The sequence below is a fragment of the Schistocerca americana genome, chromosome 11, assembly GCF_021461395.2.
Source record: "Schistocerca americana isolate TAMUIC-IGC-003095 chromosome 11, iqSchAmer2.1, whole genome shotgun sequence".
In the NCBI taxonomy this organism is placed as follows: domain Eukaryota; kingdom Metazoa; phylum Arthropoda; class Insecta; order Orthoptera; family Acrididae; genus Schistocerca; species Schistocerca americana.
Window position 1 is genome coordinate 100628972 of NC_060129.1, and position 22038 is coordinate 100651009.

Sequence of the window (22038 nt, forward strand, 5' to 3'; positions counted from 1 at the left end):
AGCAGCCAAACATAATGAATCACTGCCATCAATTTCCAGATTCATAACGAAATGCCGGATGAAGCGACAATGCTTCAGTCCATTGATACTGTAGACAATCGAGACAAAGTTGTCAAATATTCAGCTGAATTCTTGATTTCACTTTATTTGCTGGGCATATCATAGTATGTATTAACATAGGGCTCCTTACCCAGGAATATGGCCAGATGCTGTACATAATTATATCCTACAGAAATTCAAAAAATTCGCAGAAGTTTAGAATGCTCATATGTAGAAGAAATTCAGCCCATTAGCTCGTCTTTGCTAACCACATAGACCATTGTTCATAGGTGTAGAAAATGAACAAAAGAGAAGAACCTTGAAGATATCCTTTAATTTTTGCCTATAGAGTAGCCTTGTTTGCGGCCTCCTGACACACACTGCGAGATCAATAATATCCGAACACCTGGCTGATAATGTCTTGCAAGTTCGTGGCGCCCTTCATGGCTAACGCTGGAATTCAATATGGTGTTGGCCTACCCTTAGCCTTGATGACATCGCCCACTCTCGCAGGCATACTTTCAAACATGTGCTGGAAGGTTTGTTGAGGAATGGCAGGCCATTTTTCACCGAGTGCTGCACTGAGGAGAGGTATCGATGTCGGTCGGTGAGTCCTGGCACGAAGTCGGCCTTCCAAAAGATCCCAAAGGTGTTCTATAGGATTCAGGTCAGGACTCTGTGCAGGTCAGTCCATTACAGGGACGTTATTGTCGTGTAACCACCTCACCACAAGCCGTGAATTATGATTGAAAGATGCATTCACCATTTCAGAACTTCTCTTCCACAGTGAGAAGTAAGAAGATAAATAAAACATCAATGTAGGCCTGCGCTGTGATAGTGCCAAGCAAAACAACAAGGGGTGCACGCCCCCTCCATGAAATACAAGACTACGCCATAACACCATCGCCTCCGAATTTTTCTCTTGGCACAACACACGCTGGCAGGTGACGTTCACCAGGGTTTAGACATACAAACACCGTGAACATCGGATCTCCACATTGTGTACCGTGATTCATCACTTCACACAACGTTTTTCATCTGTTCAGTCGTCCGATGTTTACGCTCCTTACACCGAGAGAGGGGTCGTTTGCCATTTACTGGGGTGATGTGTGGCTCATGAGCAGCCGCTCGACAATGAAACCCAAGTTTTCTCACCTCCCGTGTAACTGTCATAGCACTTGCAGTGGACCCTTATCGCAGTTTGGGATTCCTGTGCGACGGTCTGAACGGATGTCTGCCTGTTACACATTACGAACCTCTTCAGATGCTGGCGGTCTTTGTCAGCCACCAGACGAGGACTGCCTGTACGCTTTTGTGCTGTACGTCTCTCTTCACGTTTCCACTTCGCTATAATTTCGAAAAAAGTGAAACTAGGGGTGTTTTGGAGTGTGGAAATCTCGAATACAGACGTATGCTACAAGTGCCACCCAATCACCTCACCATGTTCGAAGTCCGTGAGTTCCGCGAAGCGCCGCATTCTGCTCTCTCACGATGTCTAATGACTACTGAGGTCACTGATATGGAGTACCTGGCAGTAGAGGACAGCAGAATGCACCTAATATGAAAAACGTATGTTTTTGGTGGTGTCTGGATACATTTGATCACACAGCGTAATTAAATTATGAGGTATATAATTCTCCTTCCATATCTCTGTAGGGATCAAACAGTTGTGACATGGAGTTGGGTGTTAAGGGTGCAGTATTGCTCGCTGTTGTTGGTCGGGAGCAGCGTTTAAGCTTTCTTGTAAGCATGATGGGCTGACAGTAATCGAACCAAGCGATCACGGGTGTAAGTGTACAGGCGCCTGGGGAAAGCCATAGCGAACGAGGCTGGGCCATCAGCCAGCAGCTTAAACGTGCAAGCGCCAAAGTTCATCACCCAGTAGCGAGAGGCAGACGAGAAAGCGTCACCTGCCCAAGCGCCCCCTGTTTGTGTTGTCACACCTGACACAAGCCTCGGCTCTTCAAATAGATGTGTCTGGTGCGGTGTTGTGTGTCTCCAGCCGACCACCAGTATTGAGAAGAGCGAACATGTAGCCGCACAAATTGGTGTGCTGCTACATACTTTCCCCTGTCGGCCATGTTGTTAGACGTCTGGGCAGCACCGTTACGAGACACCTGAGCTGGCTCGTTCCTGAAGGCCCTGCCGGCAGTCACATGTTTCTCCTCCCTCATTCCTTGTGTCGGCAATAGACGGCGCAACTTTATTCCATTAAGTCACAGCGGCTTGCACTGGCACATTTGCTTCTGCCCACCTGAAAATTGCTCCTCTGTCGTCACGAATTAGTGGGTGGATTCGTTCAAAAATGGCTCTGAGCACTATGGGACTTAACATCTATGGTCATCAGTCCCCTAGAACTTAGAACTACTTAAACCTAACTAACCTAAGGACATCACACAACACCCATGCCCGAGGCAGGATTCGAACCTGCGACCGCAGCAGTCCCGCAGTTCCGGACTGCAGCGCCAGAACCGCTAGACCACCGCGGCCGGCGGTGGATTCGTCTCTCCACCTCCAGTCTCTCCATGACTGGTCAACACTGCAGCCACTGATTATGTGTACTTGGAGTACAAAGAATGGGGAACAGTTACAAAGTGGACAGACGAGGGTCATTCAATAATTAAAGAGACAACTTGGGCCGGAGGAAAAAGCGTTTATTTTTAGAAAACGAAACGTTTCAGCATAACGTCCTTGAACATTTATGCACTTCTTCCAACGGGCTACAACCTTTTTTATTCCGGCTGCAAAGAAACCTTTATCTTGATGTTTGAAGCAACTTCCCACAAACTTTTTCACATCCTAATTTTCCTGGAATCTCTTTCCACGTAATGCCTCCTTCACAGCACCAAACAAATGGCAGTCACTAGGTGCTAAATCAAGACTGTAAGGGGGATGAGGCAGTGCTTCCCAGCCCATTTAGTCGATGGTGTCACGGATTACCTGAGCAAAATGAGGGTGTGCGTTGTCTTAATGGAGAATCACACCTCTCCTCTGAGATCCACGTCGTCTCTCTCTCATGGCTGGATTCACGATGTTTCAAATTCGAGTACTACTGGCCACTCATTGTACGCTTCGAGGTAATCACAAAAAACTGGACCTTCAGCATCCCAAAACACCGTCAACATGACTTTTCTTGCTGATGCTTGGGTTCTGGCTCATAGTAGTAAGCCCAAGTTTCATCACAAGTTAAAATTTGTTAAGGAAGTGCGCACCTCGCGTTTCATAACGTTCCTTTAGCTCTGTGCACTCTCAACCTTGTTTCCTAGCGTACCCGCGATGACTCCTTTGGGACCGATCTTGCACGTGTTTTGCGTTACTTCAGCTTGTTACAGATAATATTATGAACTGTACCTGTACTGTCTTGGACCTTATCAACTATTATTTCCACAGTCACGCGGCGGTCGGCACGAATAATGTCATCAGTTCGACTTTCAATTGAGGAGTTGAAACTGCAACTGGTGGGCCAGAGTGGTGTTCGTCAGTCACTGAGTCGCGACCATTTTTGAACTGCTCTATCGCCTTGTAAAAATTTGCATGATATCTAGAACCTTCAGCATAAACGTAAGACATTCTGTGGTATGTATTCAGGGGTTTCTCGCCTTCAGTAAGTTAAGAACGAATAACCGAACGTTGTTCAACTAATGTGGACGTCTCAAGCGAACTCTCCATCTTGAAATGTATTTTTGAGGTTATAAACAAAACAATGTTGAAACATTAGCTGATCTGGTTTCATCCTAGTGACGGCAAATTGTAGCCATAAAAGTACGAAACTTGTCCTACTAACAGTTGTTTTCCCAGACCAATGTGCCTGTTTCATTATTGAATCGCCTTTCATACATATGAATACTTTTGCTCATCTATTACAGAAATTTGATACGTACTACAACATGTATTAATGACACATCGTCTTAAAATGCTACAAAGTAATGAACTCCATAAAAGTCGTCATGGACTCCCTGAAAAAAAGTGAAGCTCCCAGAAGATATGAGATGTAAGAGCAATGTTAAGAATGTACACGACATCTGCAGGTATCTAAATGATTAGAGCTGCAGTTCTCTGTGACAAGTGGAATGGCCACTGAGCGTATTTCACTTGCTTCTGTTTTGTGTGGTTACAAGGCCTAGCTGGCTGCATCATGTGGATTAACGTGTAAGATGTTGATTGATCACTCTGACTGACATGGAGACGCTGTGTGCACATGTGGACCAGCATTATTAGTTACTGAGAGAGATGGAAAGGGCCTCAGTGTTGATCTCCATTTGGCCAGCTTATCTTATTGTGTATTATCCAGACTCGTGGAGCGTTCTGCTGGGACAGTGACCCACTCCATGGGAACCTAAGTGCAGGCATACCCATCATGAAAGGTTCGTTTGACCATGTCTGATCACCACAGTGGACGATTGCCATATTGTGCAACAAGTACATTGTAACTTCTTCGCATCTGCACCTGCCATCAGAGCAAACGTAATTGACTCTGCGACATTCTGTCATCCCTCATCATTGGCTGGAGACTAGCTGCAGCAAGACTACAGAATTAACGTCCGATGCATAGGATGCCATCAGCATGACAACACAAATGATTGAATCTGGAGTGGTGCTGCCATGGGGAAACATTTGCAGCTGGCTAGTGAATGGCATTGTGTGGTGTTTAGCAATTTATCACAGCTCTGTAAGAACCTGGAAACCATTGGTAGAGAGTACGGCAGCGACCTGGGTAGAGGTTTCATTATTCCAACGTTTTGGAGGCACATAGAGGTGTTACACATTGTGCCAACGTGTGTAGTGCTATTGCTCATGAATTTGGGTTATGACCGGTGGTGATTGTGAGTACTCTGCTCAATGGTACGTGACAGACATTCTGTCACCTCGTGTGTTACGTTTCACATGTCATATGTAACATGATGCCACTTTTAAACTAAACAATGCTCAGCCATACATGTGTCTCTGCGAAATGTCTGCAAGATGTGAGGCACTCTAGTGGCCAGCAAGGTCTGCAGATGTATGGAACCATTTCTAATGTGAACCTCATCCTATTGGCACTATCCTGGGGGTTTGGGCCAGATTGCCCCATGAGATGAAACAATGGCTAAATAACATCTTCGCCAACTGAGTCAGTGAGTGGATTCACACCAGAGGGAGTGCAAAACCACACAGATAAGTGGACTCAAGCTGTACAAGTTCTTTGTACATTTACTTTGGTGCTGTAGTAAGTGAAATGAAGTAATGGACCCTCTCAATGCATGAGAACTTCATTTGCATTTGCCCTCCACATCTCTGTGATTGACTGCCTCCGAAGGAAAACTGCAGTACAATATTACTAAAAATATTTTGTCGTAGTTCCTGCGGCACTACTACTCACAAAATGAGTGGGTTCATGCCCTCCAGGGTATACCAACCCCACTACACGAGAGCTGGTCAACATCTACCCACTTTAAGCATTTTTCACCATCATTATAATATCCTACAAGGTTCACAGTTTGTGTAGTATCTCACGTGCAATGAACACTACGTATTTGTGTGGATATATTTGAATGACCTATATCATTTCAGCAGCCTGGTGCTGAAAATTCATGGTTCAGGATGAAGTGGGTCAGTTGCTTACCCTTTCTTGTAGTATGGATGAGGGAATCCTGCCTATGAATCTTCAGGATTGATGACAATATTAGTTTTGTGTGGGGTAAGCGTTGGCAGAGATTTGTCACAATTCTGGAAGTGTCTTTCAGCAGTGTAATTTAATTATCCTTTCTCTCTTTTTTTATGTCCCAGATAAATAAAACTCTTTACAATAATTTATGGATGCATGATATTGATTATAGTACCACAACCATTAACTAGAGAGATCTGTGCATTCTTTTCTAAAGACAACCAAAGTAATATTAGGCACTCATTGTTAGTGTCAAAAATTTCTCAAAGTGTAAGCACCAATATTAAACAGGAAATCAGTTTTATGAATTTTTATGAGGCACTTTCCTAATTCAATAAATAATGTGTTCAGATGGGAACGCAGCATAGTTTTGGAACTATGCAGTGCTCTTTTTTTTTTCTTGAAGTTCATGACAGGTGTTTGTAAGAGCAGAAAGCGGGTGCATTCACACCTGATTGCAGCTGTAGTTATTGACTACAGAGAAAAGTGTGCAGTGAGTGATGCTGAGTGTCTCGCTTCTGATGTGAGACACTGTACATAAAGGATAAAATCACACTTCTTGTTAAATTATAATTGCTGTTAATGACTTAGTAAAGGGGAAAGCAACGTGCCAGAATGGAATGTGGCTTGTAGTAAAGAACAATATGGATGCTAGAGACATACATGTTAATATGAAGTGGCTTAAAGAGTTTGAAATACAGATGTATGATGCTCTGGAGCTGGTCAGGGAACTGAGAATGGTAAAGTGTAGCAATATTTGTTGTTAAGTTGCCTACCCTAGAATATGACAAGTCTTCAGTGTTCAGTCTGAAGATCTGACAACAGCAAATCTCAGTCTTCCCATCTTACTGCCCTTTTCTCCATTTCTATCTTGGAGTTGCAGGCGACATTTTTTATAGTTTGATCCATGTACTTCAGCTGTAGTCTTCCTCTGGTCCTTAGTTCGATCATATATCTGTGTGTTATCAGTTTTAGCAGCCTCTCATGTCTCAGTAGATAGCCCACAGCCTGAACTCCATTTCACAACAGCACTAGCAGAGAAACCCAGAGCTACCAAGGTGTTTGTTTACAGCTGTGCATATCGTGTATACCATGCAGTGCCTGAACCATTTGTCGTACAATGGCATAATTTGAGCGGAACATGTGAATATGGTGTGCGCAATGTGTTGCGAATGGAGTTAGTAGTAACAAACTACTAAATTCATGCATGGTGCGGCAGTTTTTCACGTATCTCGTTGTTTCTGATGTTATGTCTCCTAAGTTGTGTCATACACTGATATAATGTTTCAGTTACTTCCAGTGCTGTATGTGAATAGCGAGGCAACAAGGACATCAATCAAAGGAGAACAACAGGTTAATAACCTGTCAATCAAAGCAGAACAATAGGTTTGCCTCTGAGTGTATACCTGTCCCTGATGTAGGCAACCCGCAATGTGGAGCGAGGTCCTTGTTGCCCTACTACTTACGTGCATTCTGTCTGCGAGGTGTGTCACCAATACAGTGGTTAGTAAAGAAGCAATAAACTATAATTTCATACATCATGTGACATTTTTCCTGCTTTACAAATACGTTACGTAGTTTTACACACTTTTCACACTTTATTTTCTATTTATATTCAGTCACTGTATGAGTTTAGTTACTCACACTTCACTGTCGATGTGTATCGACTCACTGCCGAACGTTTGATGTTCCTCCCTGACGTTGAAACCCACCACAGGTCTAGCTTTATGTGTAGCCCCACCAGTGCCGAATTTGAGAACATACCAAAGCGCCTTCGAACGGTCAACAGTGTTCCAGAACATTCCATAACGTTCCAGAGTGTTATGGAATGTTCCACAGTGATCTGACTGGTTCCAGCATGTTCCCGAGCATTCTGAAATCTGCCATACTACTCCTGAAGATTCCAGAACATCTCGGATCATTGTGGAACATTCTGCAATGTTGTGCAATCGTCTCGAATACTCTCGAATGTTCTGTATCGTTCTTGAATACTCTCGAACGTTCAGGAATGTTCTAGAAATTTCTATATGGCGGAACGTCCCAGCCATTATATCTTCAAAACCTCGCCCTTGAGGTAAAAATGGGAGCCTCCTTCATGGATGGCGGATAGACGGCTACCACACCATATAACTCTCCTGATCGGTCCGAGACCCGTTTCTGAGTTTCAACGCCACGCACTTTGTACGTTTACTTTTATAATACATACTGATTACATAAAACCACCTCCTCTGATCTTCTTTTAATGTTACTGTATCAGTCCATTTTATTTTTAGGATACGCCTGCAACACCCCTGCTCAGACGAATCCGGTCCCTTCCTTTCCACAGTTGCCAGAGCTCTGGTCCCAGTGTGACACAATACCACACTCCAAATACAATTTTGCAGAAAACTGTTTCCGATTTGTTGGCCGCTACGTTTAAATACTTTCCTTCCTTTAAGTCATTGTTTTGTGGGCAGTTCTGCCAATTTGATCTTTGTTTTGCGCACCACTAGTGATCTCTTTGTCTAACTAAATAAACGAATCATTGCAATAGCCTGTCACGCACATGTACTCGAACGCAGGTTTGTCATCCATTGTCACAGACCATCACTTACTCATTTATTATCGTGTAGTAGTTCTTACTCGTAACTTTATTCTTTTTATTTAAGATACAGCCGAGATCTAGACCACTTTCGGATAAAACTTGTGTGTCATCAGCGTATCTGTTCTTTTCTTCTGTATTTCCACATTTACCTCTAACTGCTCGACTACTTTCTTAAGTGCCCCCACTTTGCATAGATTAAAAATAACTATTGAAGGTAAACGTTCTGGTAGGATTCCTGTGTAAATATATGGTGAACGTTAATAAAACCATCAAGTTGTAAGGACGGATCCCTGACTAGAAATGGAGGGTAAAAATCCTATTGACATATGTCCGGAAATGCATCGTTGTCACATTAGTTGGTGCTGACGAATGGAAGATGTCCCTCTGATTACGTGCTGTTGTATTCCCTGTGTGTTGCAGGCTGTGTTATTGACACAGCGTACTGTAAGCAGCAGAGTAGTCCGGCATCCACATCAGGAGCAAGACGAGATGGTGTTTGCGTATGGGTAAGCAAATAGAAACGGTGAAGAGGCATCACAGTTACACTGAAACAAGTACCCCCACAGACACCATCCACTTCACACAAGACTTAAAGCCCTTTCTGGGCGTTTGTCTGATTTCGCGTTTTAAATCATACTTCTCTTTAGGATGGATATTTTCAGAACTCTTCAAAACCTGTTGGCAGTTTTCCCCTTTCATACGTGTTACAGGTACGAGCATTTAAGAGATACGTGGTTCGCATTTCTCAAGCTATTGTAAGTTTGGCGGAAGTGTTGTGTGCCCCAGGGCTTGGTTGTTTCTCAGAATTTTTAGTTCTAGTAATTGTTCTAAATGAAAAGTGGTTTGTAATCTCATTTAGAGGATCAGCATGACCAAGTAAAGTGGACATAATAGACTCGACTGAGAATACATTCAGCAAGAAGAGAAATGTGATTGAAAAGTGATGTCAGTGAGAATTATCTTGTTGTCTGTAACATCTACAACACAGTGGTGGCACGATATCAGTTACAAAACGAAAGCAAGTATGTTATTTGAAAGGAAGTCGTATTCACTATGACTGGCTCTGACTTGTCGTCCTATGCCTGGTTGGGCATTGTCATATTGGACTGCCACACATGTGTATAGAATGAGTTGCAGCCTAACAATATCTGTTACATGGACATAATATTTTCGGGAAAGATATTCCAGATTTTAGTATCAGATGATTAGTACCCTATGTGAACCATTCCCTTCATGAAAACATTCTGTATTAGCAATTAAAGCAGAATAATACCGACTCTAGTCATAAAATTTTGTTGTTTTCTTAAGTAATTATTGACTTCAGGAGGATAGCTCAATAAAATACTGCAGCAGTTCGATCTGGTGTTTTTAGAATTATGCTAGACCTCTATTCAGGAAGACTTTCTGAGCAAGCAACAGTAGAAAGAAAGTCAGGGCTTTTTGTATAAACAAATAGGAAATTCCTTAAGTGATATTATTAAAGATTTCCAACTGTTTATATATAGAATCAATCTCGTGCCACAAGGATATTTCTGTAATTGCATTTTGATGGACAACATCTGCCAACTGTTGCTTGCTATAGATCTGCCTGTAGCTCACACAAGTGTGGACAGATCTGTGTACTGACAAAGAACTGCCCTGTGACGCCGTATTCCAGAATCGCCCCCGACGGCGTCACCTCAGGAGGTTACGGACACCGCGGCCATGGAACTGGAGCCAGCAACAGAAACCAGGTAGGCACGTGAGAAGGCACTCGCCTGTGTTGCCCAGTTCTAGGTGTGTGTGCTATTCTGAAGCCTGCAGTGTATGACACTCAGTTTCCTTAGGTCCGTCTGTGCTGTAAAATACACTATCATTCATGGCCATTTTCTGATAGCTCATAATGCTTCAAGTGACTTCTCATAATAGGCTTATCGAATGTCGAAATTGAAGTGTGTACATTACCAAATAAGTTAGCTAAGGAATGTCACATAAGAGCCGAGTTTCTCGTAGCTTCATAAATTCTTTCGACCCTACTTGCTGTCATGATTTCTGTTAAATTGCATAAATTCAAGGCACTCTTATATTGGTTCTCGCGGGAAGCCTGTGAGGAAAAGTGCACTGGCAGTGGTCACACAAGGAACCATTCCAGAAGTGGAACCAAAGATGTGCCGCTCAAAACAGAAACAGAGCAAACACAGTAACGTGTACAGTTAGCAGCTAGGGCTCACGAATGTGTAGCTCCACCCTCTGTGGCCCGTGTAGGGCACTGTAGACCATTTGTATGAAGACTAGAACTTATTGTTGTTTGCCATCTCTGATACCGCTGACAGTTTGATGTCTATCAATGGTATCCTGCTGTGCAGAGAGAGGACGAAGGTGAGGACAGGTCCTTCACCCAGTACCAGTGCCAGCAACTCAGCAGTGTGCTCTGTCAGGCTGCATAGAGGCCAGTAACGTACTTAAAATATCCTGCCATGCTGTAAACCGTCATGTGCGGAAGTCTTATTGTGTCTTATAAACTGGGCAGTCAGAATAATCACTATTCCCACATCATAACTACATTTCTGGTGTGTTGCTTATTTCTCTTTCACTCAGTAGGTGCATTTGTGCAATTTCATAAGCAAAATTCAGTTGTATTCTCCTACGAGTATTGGGGATTTAGGTATAGCTTTTTAGAGGTATATTAGGCTCCAGTGGCAAGCAGTGGTTGGGAAGGGAGCGAGACAGGATTGTAGCCTATCCTCCACGTTATTCAGTCTGTATATTTAGCAAGCAGTGAAACAAACAAATAAAAATTGGGAGTAGGAATTTAAATCCATGGAGAAGAAATAAAGTCTTTGAGGTTTGCCAGTTACATTGTAATTCAGTCACAGCAGAGGATATGGAAGACAGTTCAACGGAATGGACAGTGTCTTGAAAGGAGGATATAAGATGAACATTAACAAAAGCTAAACAATGATAATGGAATGTAGTCGAATTAAATCCGGTCACACTGAAGCAACTCCATAACACTTGCTTGTTGTTTGAGCCTACTGGTAAAAAATCTAGCAGACCGTTTCCGAACTGCTTCGACATCCCCCATCAATCTGACCTGGTGTGTATCCCAGAACTCGTACAATACTCAACAATGGGTCGCACTAGACTCCTCCTTTACACATGAACCACATTTTCCTAGAATTCTCCAAGTAAACCAAAGTCGACCATTCGCATTCCATACTACACTCTTTACATGCTCATTCGACTTCATATTTGTTACTTCTAGATATTTAATCGACGTAACCATGCCAAGCAGAACACTGCTACTACTATAATTGAACATTATGGGTTTGGCTGTCCTACTCATCTACACTGCTGGCCACCGTAAATGCAACACCCTGAAGGAAGCATCCGAATCAAGTGAAATTTACACCATGGGTTTGCAGCGATGAGATATGCAACTGATTATAATTTCAGCGCAGACGCACATCACGCGCGCCTGTGGCGCCACCTCATAGCGCCATTTAATGCTTGGCGATTTCGACGAGTATACGTTCGGCACGTGTGTTTACCTTGTGGTTGTTTCACAAGACGATCAGTTATGCCTCGTAGACAACAGCGGACATCTTTTGATCAAGTATCCGAGTTCGACAGAGGAAGGATAGTGGCTCACCAAGATTTTGGATTATCATACAGACAAATCGCTAGTCGTGTTGGACGAAACCAAACAACTGTAATGCGGATATGTGACCGTTGGATGCAGGAGGGTACTACGGACCGACGTAGTCGATCGCATTCACCTCGGTGCACCACTGCACGTCCTGATAGGCAAATTGTGCGCATGGCAGTAAACGGATCGCTCAGTGACATCCCGAACCATAGCACAGCACATTGCGCCTGTAACGCATCATCCAGTGTCTGCGCGTACCATTCGACGCCGTTTACAGCAGAGTGGTCAGTCCGCAAGACGTCCATTGCTTCGTCTACCATTGACGCAGAACCACAGACGTCTCCGTCGCCAATGGTGTGATGACAGACGGATGTGGACGGCAGAATGGAATGACGTTGTCTTTACTGACGAGGCACGCTTCTGTCTACAGCACCACGATGGTCGGATTCGAGTGTGGAGACACCGTGGAGAGAGGATGCTGGACAGCTGCATTATGCACCGCCACACTGGTCTTGCACCGGGTATTATGGTATGGGGCGGCATTGGATATTACTCTCGCACGCCTCTAGTACGCATTGCCGGTACTTTAAATAGCCGGCGCTACATATCCGAGGTGCTGGAGCCAGTTGTCCTTCCTTACTTTCAGGGCTCGGCCACAGCCATATTTCAACAGGATAATGCGCGACCACACGTGGCACGCATTGTCCAAAGGTTCTTCGTCAATAACCAGATTGAATTGCTTCCCTGGCAGGCTCGCTCTCCGGATCTTTCGCCGATAGAAAATATGTGGTCCATGGTTGCTCAACGAGTGACCCAGATTACATCCCCAGCTGCCACACCAGATGATCTTTGGCAACGTGTGGAAGCTGCTTGGGCTGCTGTACCCCAGGAACACATCCAACGTCTCTTTTACTCAATGCCGAGACGTGTGGCAGCGGTGATCTCCAACAATGGCGGCTACTCTGGCTACTGATTCTGGCAGGAACCACATGTCACAGACGTCTGTAAACGTAATCATTTGATACTTGGTCAACATGTTATCTACAAAATAAATTTTGTTGTGCTACCTCTTGTCTTTCTTGGTGCTGCATTTACGGTGGCCAGCAGTGTATATTAACTTACGTGTTTCTACATTTAGAGCCAGCTGCTATTCATCACACCACCTGGAAATTTTGTCTAAGTCATCCTGTCTCCTCCTACAGTCACTCAACGACGGCGCCTTCCCGTATGCCACATCATCGGCACCAAACAGCCGCAGACTGCTGTTTACCCTGTCTGCCAGATCTTTTATGTACATAGAAAATAACAGCGGCCTTATTGCGCTTCTCTGGTACACTCCTAACAATATCACAGCCTCAAACTCGCCGTCGGGGACAACGTACTGGGATCTGTTACTTAAAATATCTTCAGGTGACTCATATACCTAGGAACCCATTCTGTGTGCTTGTACTTTCGTTAACAGTCGGCACTGTGACATCGTGTCAAATGTTTTACGGATATCTGTTTCTATGGAATCCGCCCATTTCACGTCATCCATTGTTCGCACGATCTCGTGTAAGTGAGGGTAAGCCGAGTTTCACAAGAGCGATGCTTTCTAAAACCTTGCTGAATTATAGACAGAAGCTTCCCCCTCTCAAGGAAATTTACTGTATGCCAGCCGAGAACACGTTATGGATTCTTCAGCCAACTGATGTTAGTGTTAATGGTCGTAATTTTCAGAGTCCGTTCTTTTACACTTACGCTATATGATCAAAAGTATCCAGACACTTTGCTAAAAATCACTTACAAGTTCCGGGCACCCTCCATCGGTAATGCTGGAATTCAATATGGTGTTGTCCCACCCTTAGCCTTGATTACAGTTTCCACTCTCGGAGGCATACGTTGAATCAGGTCCTGGAAGGTTCCCTGAGGAATGGCAGCCCATTCTCCACGGAGTGCTGCACTGAGGAGAGGTATCGATGTCGGTCGGCGCAGCCTGGCACCAATTCGGCGTTCCAAAACGTGGCACAGGTGTTCTAAAGGATTCATGTCAGGACTTTGTGCAAGCCAGTCCATTACAGGGATGTTATTGTCGTGTAACCACTCCGCCACAGGGATCTGACATTCCATGCTCCGATCCATAGAACGCCAATTTTGTTTCTCCTGATAACGATATCCTCCTGAGTAGGTACCATCCAGAGATCCAAATGTGGGATTACTGGTCTTCGTAACAATTTACACAAGTAGATGCCATCATCGATCAAGCATACAGCAGAGCTGCATCGGGAAAAATTATGGCTGGAGTTTCCCCTTGCTTTCAGTCATTCACAGTACAAACACAGCAACGCCTTTTTAGTTGATATACCGTGGCCAGATTAGTCAGTCGTCCAGACTGTTTCCCCCTGCAATTACTTAAAAGCCTGCTGCCCCTCTTCAGGGACCACATGTTTGTGTGGCCTCTCAACAGATACCCTCTGTCATTGTTGCACCTATGTTACAGCTGTCTGTATCACTGAGGCACCAAGCCTCCCCACCAATGGCGAAGTACATGATTCGTGGAAGAGATGAATTACATTATTAGTCCATAACACAAATTTTTACTTTAGCACACAACCATCCAAACGTATAGACACAATTAATGAAACTTGTATAATATCGATTATGACATGGCCCATAGCTGAGCTCCTATGACACAGTAAATGAGCAAGACAGGTTCCACTGTATTCATACACTCATAAGGGTGGATGTATGAGAAAACAGGTGCCCACATACAAGCTACTGTAACATTAACTGTTTGAGACATAATCGAACTAAATTTTGCAGATGTCATTGTGAATTGTCTATAATCTGGATTTTGTTTCTAAATTTTTTGTGGAATGGGTTGGTCAGAACGTTGCTTGGTAGTTTCAGAGTACGTGTTATGGCATTAGGAATATTTTTAAAATGATATTATTGTTGTCCATTTGAAAATGTGGTAAGTCATTCTTAGTAATTAGATAAAAAAATCTATGTACTGTATTTTTAGTGTCATTCTTTGAACTCTCAGAATATTTTTAAGTTTACATGAAAGAGATACAGTAATTTTTATTTTGCAAGAATTTAAATGTATTTGAAAATAACGCACTTTGAAAAATTTTGTGCCACAAGAGCTGTGTTATAACATATATAAATTCTGTACTAAAGTTCATCTTCTTATCCATAACGGTTTAGCATAAAACGTTCCTTACGCACTGAAAAACGATAATTTCATGAAATGCAATGTTTATGTCAGAAACAAATATGTTAATGTTGACCATAACCATACATTTGGATAGTTTAGTCTTTATGTAGCTCTTTTCTTCTAGTATGATTCTTCTGGTGTTCCCTTCACTGATATTTGGACCCTAGCAGTACATACATTATCAATCGTCTTCAATATGTTTTTGGAGAAGCAACCTGCATCAGATCCTAGTCTGTCTCTGTGTTACCATCACTGAACGCGGAACAAGTATCATATTACGTAATTTTAACAATAGTAGATGAGCAAAATGTCATTGGGCAGCTCTTGTCAATGAGAGTAGGTTTCCAGTGTATGTTCCAGACAGCTTTCACCTTGAGTATCAGGTTACACTGATAAGGACTTCTGGTGTCAGGTTATACACTCAGGTTTCTCACTGCCCCACCCTCTCCACTCTGAGGAACCACCAGGAATTGATCAAAGGCACCCAGAGGCACCACTTAGCCAACTGTGTGAGTTATGTTTGAGATCGTGACATCACATGATCGTAGCCACACTCCTTATACAAATGGACTCGATACTAGGTCACATGACGTAAAATAGGTCTGAAATCTCTCTGTCAGTGGGAGCACAATGGACCAATAAGATTCGAGCTCTCCTCGTCCTCTCCCTTATCATCCTTTATAACTAGCTCAACTGTGTGTAGACCTCTGTCTCCATTCGATATCTGACCATCATGGTGGAGAGGTGCAGGTTTGTTACAAACAACAGCAAATCATCACTAAAAGTTTCCTGTATGTAGTTCAGCTGCAAGAGTCTAGTTAAAAGGGTCTGCAAATAATAACGATGGTATAACAAATTAACTGACAGCTTATCACGAAAACTTTTGTTTCTGTGTCGTACATGCAGTGTATTTTTGGGTTACAATCAATTGTTTGTTCTAGTTCATCAACAATATTTTCTTTATAACATATGTACACTCTTGGAAATGGAAAAAAGAACACATTGACACCGGTGTGTCAGACCCAGTGCTCCGGACACTGCGAGAGGGCTGTACAAGCAATGATCACACGCACGGCACAGCGGACACACCAGGAACCACGGTGTTGGCCGTCGAATGACGCTAGCTGCTCAGCATTTGTGCACCGCCACCGTCAGTGTCAGCCAGTTCGCCGTGGCATACGGAGCTCCATCGCAGTCTTTAACACTGGTAGCATGCCGCGACAGCGTGGACGTGAACCGTATGTGCAGTTGACGGACTTTGAGCGAGGGCGTATAGTGGGCTTGCGGGAGGCCGGGTGGACGTACCGCCGAATTGCTCAACACGTGGGGCGTGAGGTCTCCACAGTACATCGATGTTGTCGCCAGTGGTCGGCGGAAGGTGCACGTGCCCGTCGACCTGGGACCGGACCGCAGCGACGCACGGATGCACGCCAAGACTGTAGGATCCTACACAGTGTCGTAGGGGACCGCACCGCCATTTCCCAGCAAATTAGGGACACTGTTGCTCCTGGGGTATCGGCGAGGACCATTCGCAACCGTCTCCATGAAGCTGGGCTACGGTCCCGCACACCGTTAGGCCGTCTTCCGCTCACGCCCCAACATCGTGCAGCCCGCCTCCAGTGGTGTCGCGACAGGCGTGAATGGAGGGACGAATGGAGACGTGTCGTCTTCAGCGATGAGAGTCGCTTCTGCCTTGGTGCCAATGATGGTCGTATGCGTGTTTGGCGCCGTGCAGGTGAGCGCCACAATCAGGACTGCATACGACCGAGGCACACAGGGCCAACACCCGGCATCATGGTGTGGGGAGCGATCTCCTACACTGGCCGTACACCACTGGTGATCGTCGTGGGACACTGAATAGTACACGGTACATCCAAACCGTCATCGAACCCATCGTTCTACCATTCCTAGACCGGCAAGGGAACTTGCTGTTCCAACAGGACAATGCACGTCCGCATGTATCCCGTGCCACCCAACGTGCTCTAGAAGGTGTAAGTCAACTACCCTGGCCAGCAAGATCTCCGGATCTGTCCGCCATTGAGCATGTTTGGGACTGGATGAAGCGTCGTCTCACGCGGTCTGCACGTCCAGCACGAACGCTGGTCCAACTGAGGCGCCAGGTGGAAATGGCATGGCAAGCCGTTCCACAGGACTACATCCAGCATCTCTACGATCGTCTCCATGGGAGAATAGCAGCCTGCATTGCTGCGAAAGGTGGATATACACTGTACTAGTGCCGACATTGTGCATGCTCTGTTGCCTGTGTCTATGTGCCTGTGGTTCTGTCAGTGTGATCATGTGATCTATCTGACCCCAGGAATGTGTCAATAAAGTTTCCCCTTCCTGGGACAATGAATTCACGGTGTTCTTATTTCAATTTCCAGGAGTGTATATGGACACACAATTTTTATTTACAAAGTGCTATTTTTGATGACTTTTGGCTATCACCTGCATTAATGATAGAACTTGGATTTTACATTTTCCATATAATCAGTACATTCCATATATCCAGCATTTCTTTCAGTATATTTACATTTCAGTGAATCCGCTCTTTCTATGTACAATATATTTTCGGTGTACGATATATTTGGTATTTAGTTAATGGTTTCTGGTATGTTTACGCTGTATACAGGAGAAACATGGACAAGCACCAGCTGGTTAAGAAAAACAGGCACACACAAAGAAGCCACTCATTGTAATCTTCAGATGTGAGAGCCCTTGACACTTCATAATGCATACACAAAGCACACCTCTGGGTGCCTACGTGATAAGCATACATGCAGGATCCGAGCCCCATAAACTCCACGATCTACAAACGATTCGCCTCGTCTTCAGGAAGATAATCTTCTTGTTTTGTGGTGTTATTTCTAAAGAATTATTGTGCATGTATCCAGAAGTATCAAATTCTTCATGGCTGCACCTGTTAGCTTCATATGGATCACAGACTTTCACCAGTAGCGAAACGCTCTGTATCCAGATAAAGTAAGTTGGAACTGGAGAATTTTTGGTTAGCAAAGTCTTAGTGAACACGGGACTAGTGAAGTTTCGAGAGGTCCAGAACACATACCGATACAGACAGGCTTCGTGAAGAGCACTGAAATCTTGGTCATTTACTCAGTCCTCCACTGAAGATGGTGGTCCATTGAAAATTTGGCATGGTGACGTAACCTCTTAGGCTATCAGCTCACCAGCATACAAAATAAATTTCACAGTGTTTTCTAAAATTTTCCAAAGCTTTTCCAAAAACCGAATTATTCGTTAATTTGACTTTCTCAGAATCAGTTGCCATTGTGTTCCTTCAGCCAGGGATACTGCTTGAAGCAGATTCCTTGGCTGATACTAACAAACTCCATCCGATCCTGAGACATTGCTGGAACTTTCTATATGGAAAAATAGAAGGAATTTGTCCCCAGCGTTGTCAAAAGCTTCGGGATGGAGCCATTTCGTGGGACCAGGCTCTTCATACATAGCAAAAAGTCATTGTGCTCGTCATGACTACTGGTGGGATACTCCAGCTCTACCCTTAGACCATACCCCTCACCACCATCATCAGCTTCATGGATCTCATGCTTATTGACACATAGTCAGCACAGATTCGGAAAATATCGTTCTTGTGAAGCACAACTAGCTCTTTATACTCATGAAGTAATAAGTGCTAGCAACAGGGGATGTCAATTTGATTCCATATTTTTAGATTTCCAGAAGGCTTTTGACACGGTTCCTCACATGCGACTTGTAACCAAACTACCCAAACCGCATGCCTACGGAGTATCGCCTCAGTTGTGCGACTGGATTCCTGATTTCCTGTCAGAAAGGTCGCAGTTCGTAGTAATACACGGAAAGTCATCGAGTAAAAGAGAAGTCATATCCGGCGTTCCCCAAGGAAGTGTAATAGGCCCTCTATTGTTCTTGATCTATATTAACGACATAGGAGATTATCTGAGTAGCCGTCTTAGATTGTTTGCGTATGATGCTGTCATTTATGGTCTTGTAAAGTCATCAAATGATCAAAATGACCTGCAAAATGATTTAGATAAGATATCTGTATGATGCGAAAAGTGGCAATTGCCTGTAAATAAAGAAAAGTGTCAAGTTATTCACATGAACACTAAAAAAATCAACTAAATTTCGATAACGCGATAAGTCACACAAAACTGAGGGCTGTAAATTCAATTAAATACTTAGGAATTACAATTATAAATAACCGAAATTGGAACGATCACATTGATACTACTGTGGGAAGAGCAAACCAAAGACTGCGATTCGTTGGCACAGCACTTAGAAGGTGCAACAGGTCTACCAAAGAGACTGCTTACACTACGATTTTCCTCCCTATTCTCGAGTATTGCTGTGCGGTGTGGGATCCGCATCAGGTGGTACTGACGGATGACATCGAAAAACTACAAAGAAGGGCAGCTCGTTTTGTATTATCGCGAAATAGGGGAGATAGTGTCACAGACATGATACGTGAACTGGAGTGGCAATCATTAAAACAATGGCGTTTTTCGTTGCGACGGGATCTTCTAATGAAATTTCAATCACCAGTTATCTCCATCGAAAACATTCTATTGGTACCCACCTTCACAGGGAGACATGATCTTCACGATAAAATAAGAGAAATCAGGGCTCAAACAGAAAAATTTTAGTGCTCGTTTTTCCCGCGCGCCGTTAGAGAGTGGAACGTTTGAGGGACAGCTTGAAGGTGGTTCATTGAACCCTCTCCCAGGCACTTTATTGTGAAAACAGAGTAATCACGTAGATGTAGAAACTATCCATTTTCTGCTTGGACAGCCACTGGAACCCTTTAAATGGTATACTTCGTTACATGGATTGTTCATATAGATGCTTGAGATCCTGGTAAAGATTGTAACTTAAATTACCAGATGGCCTGTACTCCACCTCACTCATTTATGGGTTATTCACCCCTGTGAATACCATATTTTAAGAAGAGCAACATATCAGTATTGGTCACCAGAACAATGTTGACAAACATCTTCCTTAACATTGCATCCCACGAAAGCCCAGGTGCCATAAAGTGGAAGGCAGTATGCGTACATTTCAGAACTTCTTGAAGATGTCCATGAGCAGCATTCCGCATCAACTGGCATATTCGTTTAAATCAGTGACTCCAAACTCCAGCCAATTATTAACCTTGTACTCACACTCCACATCCGTTGTGATAATGCTTGTTAATTCACTAGAGAATGCGGCTGAGTTGGCAATGTGGTTTCATTGATTCTCTCCATTGGTGATACCACGTATCAGTACATCATGGGGGTCACAGCAACTGAATTGCAAGTTACTGTCTGACGCCAATACTGATCCTGTGGAATCTGGTGGACCCAGCCATCGCGGCCAGTGAGCTATGTGTTCATACGTCGAGCGCTCTCTGCGGCTGCAATACGGGATGGCTAGTGACAGCGGCTCAGCCTGCTCGCACTAGGAGCCTCTTCGTTAGGGATGCCACTCCGATTCCGCCAAGTCACAACTCCCAAATTACTGTTGTTGCTATTGTTCGAGCTGAACGCTATATCTTATTCCACCATTTGTAATGAGTCTTTGCATGTTTGGGGAAAACACAGTTAAGTAAATATTCTGTTTGCTGTGTTACTTGTACACTAACCACTTCTGCTCCCGTCCTACTTTGTTATGTCAATGGCTGACGTCTGCCTCTGTTGCCCACCTTACCTTACCGCTGTGCATGAAAGCATACAGAACGCCATCGAATTCAAGTATTTATGAGGAAAGCCACCCGTTGTGGCCGAGTGGTTGTAGGCACTTCAGTCTGGAACCGGTCACCGCTACGGTCGCAGGTTCGAATCCTGCCTCGGGCATGGATGTGTGTGATGTCCTTAGGTTAGTTAGATTTAAGTAGTTCTAAGGTCTAGGGAACTGGTGACCTCAGATGTTAAGTCCCATAGTGCTCAGAGCCATTTGAACCATTTATGCGGAAACCCACTCTTCTTCGTCACAAGGTGAAACTTCGATCATCTGGATCTGTGGCTCTGGTGATATGCTTATCCTTAAAATGCATTGTATCAGTATGTTTCTAAAGAGACCGATGCATGGAGTAAAGTGAATCCAGGAAGCAAAACATTATTCTTGGCATGATTCTCTTTGAAAATGAGATGTACTTTTCAATAGTGTCAGGAATGACATAGACCTTATCAGCTTTGAACGAGAAATCACCCAAGTACTGAACCAGAAAGTGGTTATCATACCCAATCAAATAGTGTAAAAAGATGGGTATTTGCCATGGCAACTGGTACTTCCAGATGCGTGTGTTGAATTTCCCTGTTAGGTGACAATGGCCACGATGAAGAGATACCTCTTCTCTATCAAACAGCAGCCCACAAATACAGCAATCAAATGACATACTACGGATCGTTCTACTCTGAGTTGGTCATGGGGGACGTTGTCACTATAGGCATAATCAGCTTTCCACATAAGTTCTTAGAGCTCAGCGAGCAACTATCTCGAAGGATTTTCCCCAACATACATTTGAATTTGTTGGGACTACAGTCATACATGCATGCAATGTATTATGCAGCTGCATATGGTACAAGCCATTCTATGAAGATGGTATGGAAGGCAGGGGGATCGCCTTCAGACTGTGTCACAGGAACTAAGAGGCACTCTAGAACAGTGTACATAACTAAGGGACATGGCTCCTGGTGGTGGTCGTTCTTACATTTTAAGAACTTTTTGTCTTCAGTAGGTTTTTCCACGTGTACCAGTTCATGGATTGAGGAGTCAATGAAGTGTCTTTCAAGATATTCACCCCTGGTGAATGACTTGAGACATCTATGGCAGAAATGTAGTGTACCACAGTGTTTCTACACGTGGGCAGAAACAAGTGTGGCATGTGTTTTATCCAAATTGCACTCGGAGATTAGAGAAAGGTCTCTGCATCTGGAACATTTACCTGTTAACTTGAAGAAGTA

General features: G+C 43.9%; 1 protein-coding gene across 3 annotated transcripts in view; it reads left to right on the top strand.

The window, feature by feature from the left end:
* LOC124553873 (ankyrin-3-like) overlaps positions 1 to 22038 on the top strand; it is a 107799-nt gene that overhangs the window by 47356 nt on the left and 38405 nt on the right. For all 3 annotated transcript variants that reach the window (XM_047127874.1, XM_047127876.1, XM_047127875.1), the window contains one exon: positions 9925 to 10000. In XM_047127874.1, the coding sequence (XP_046983830.1) occupies positions 9925 to 10000 (76 nt within the window). The remainder of the gene's footprint in view (positions 1 to 9924; positions 10001 to 22038) is intronic.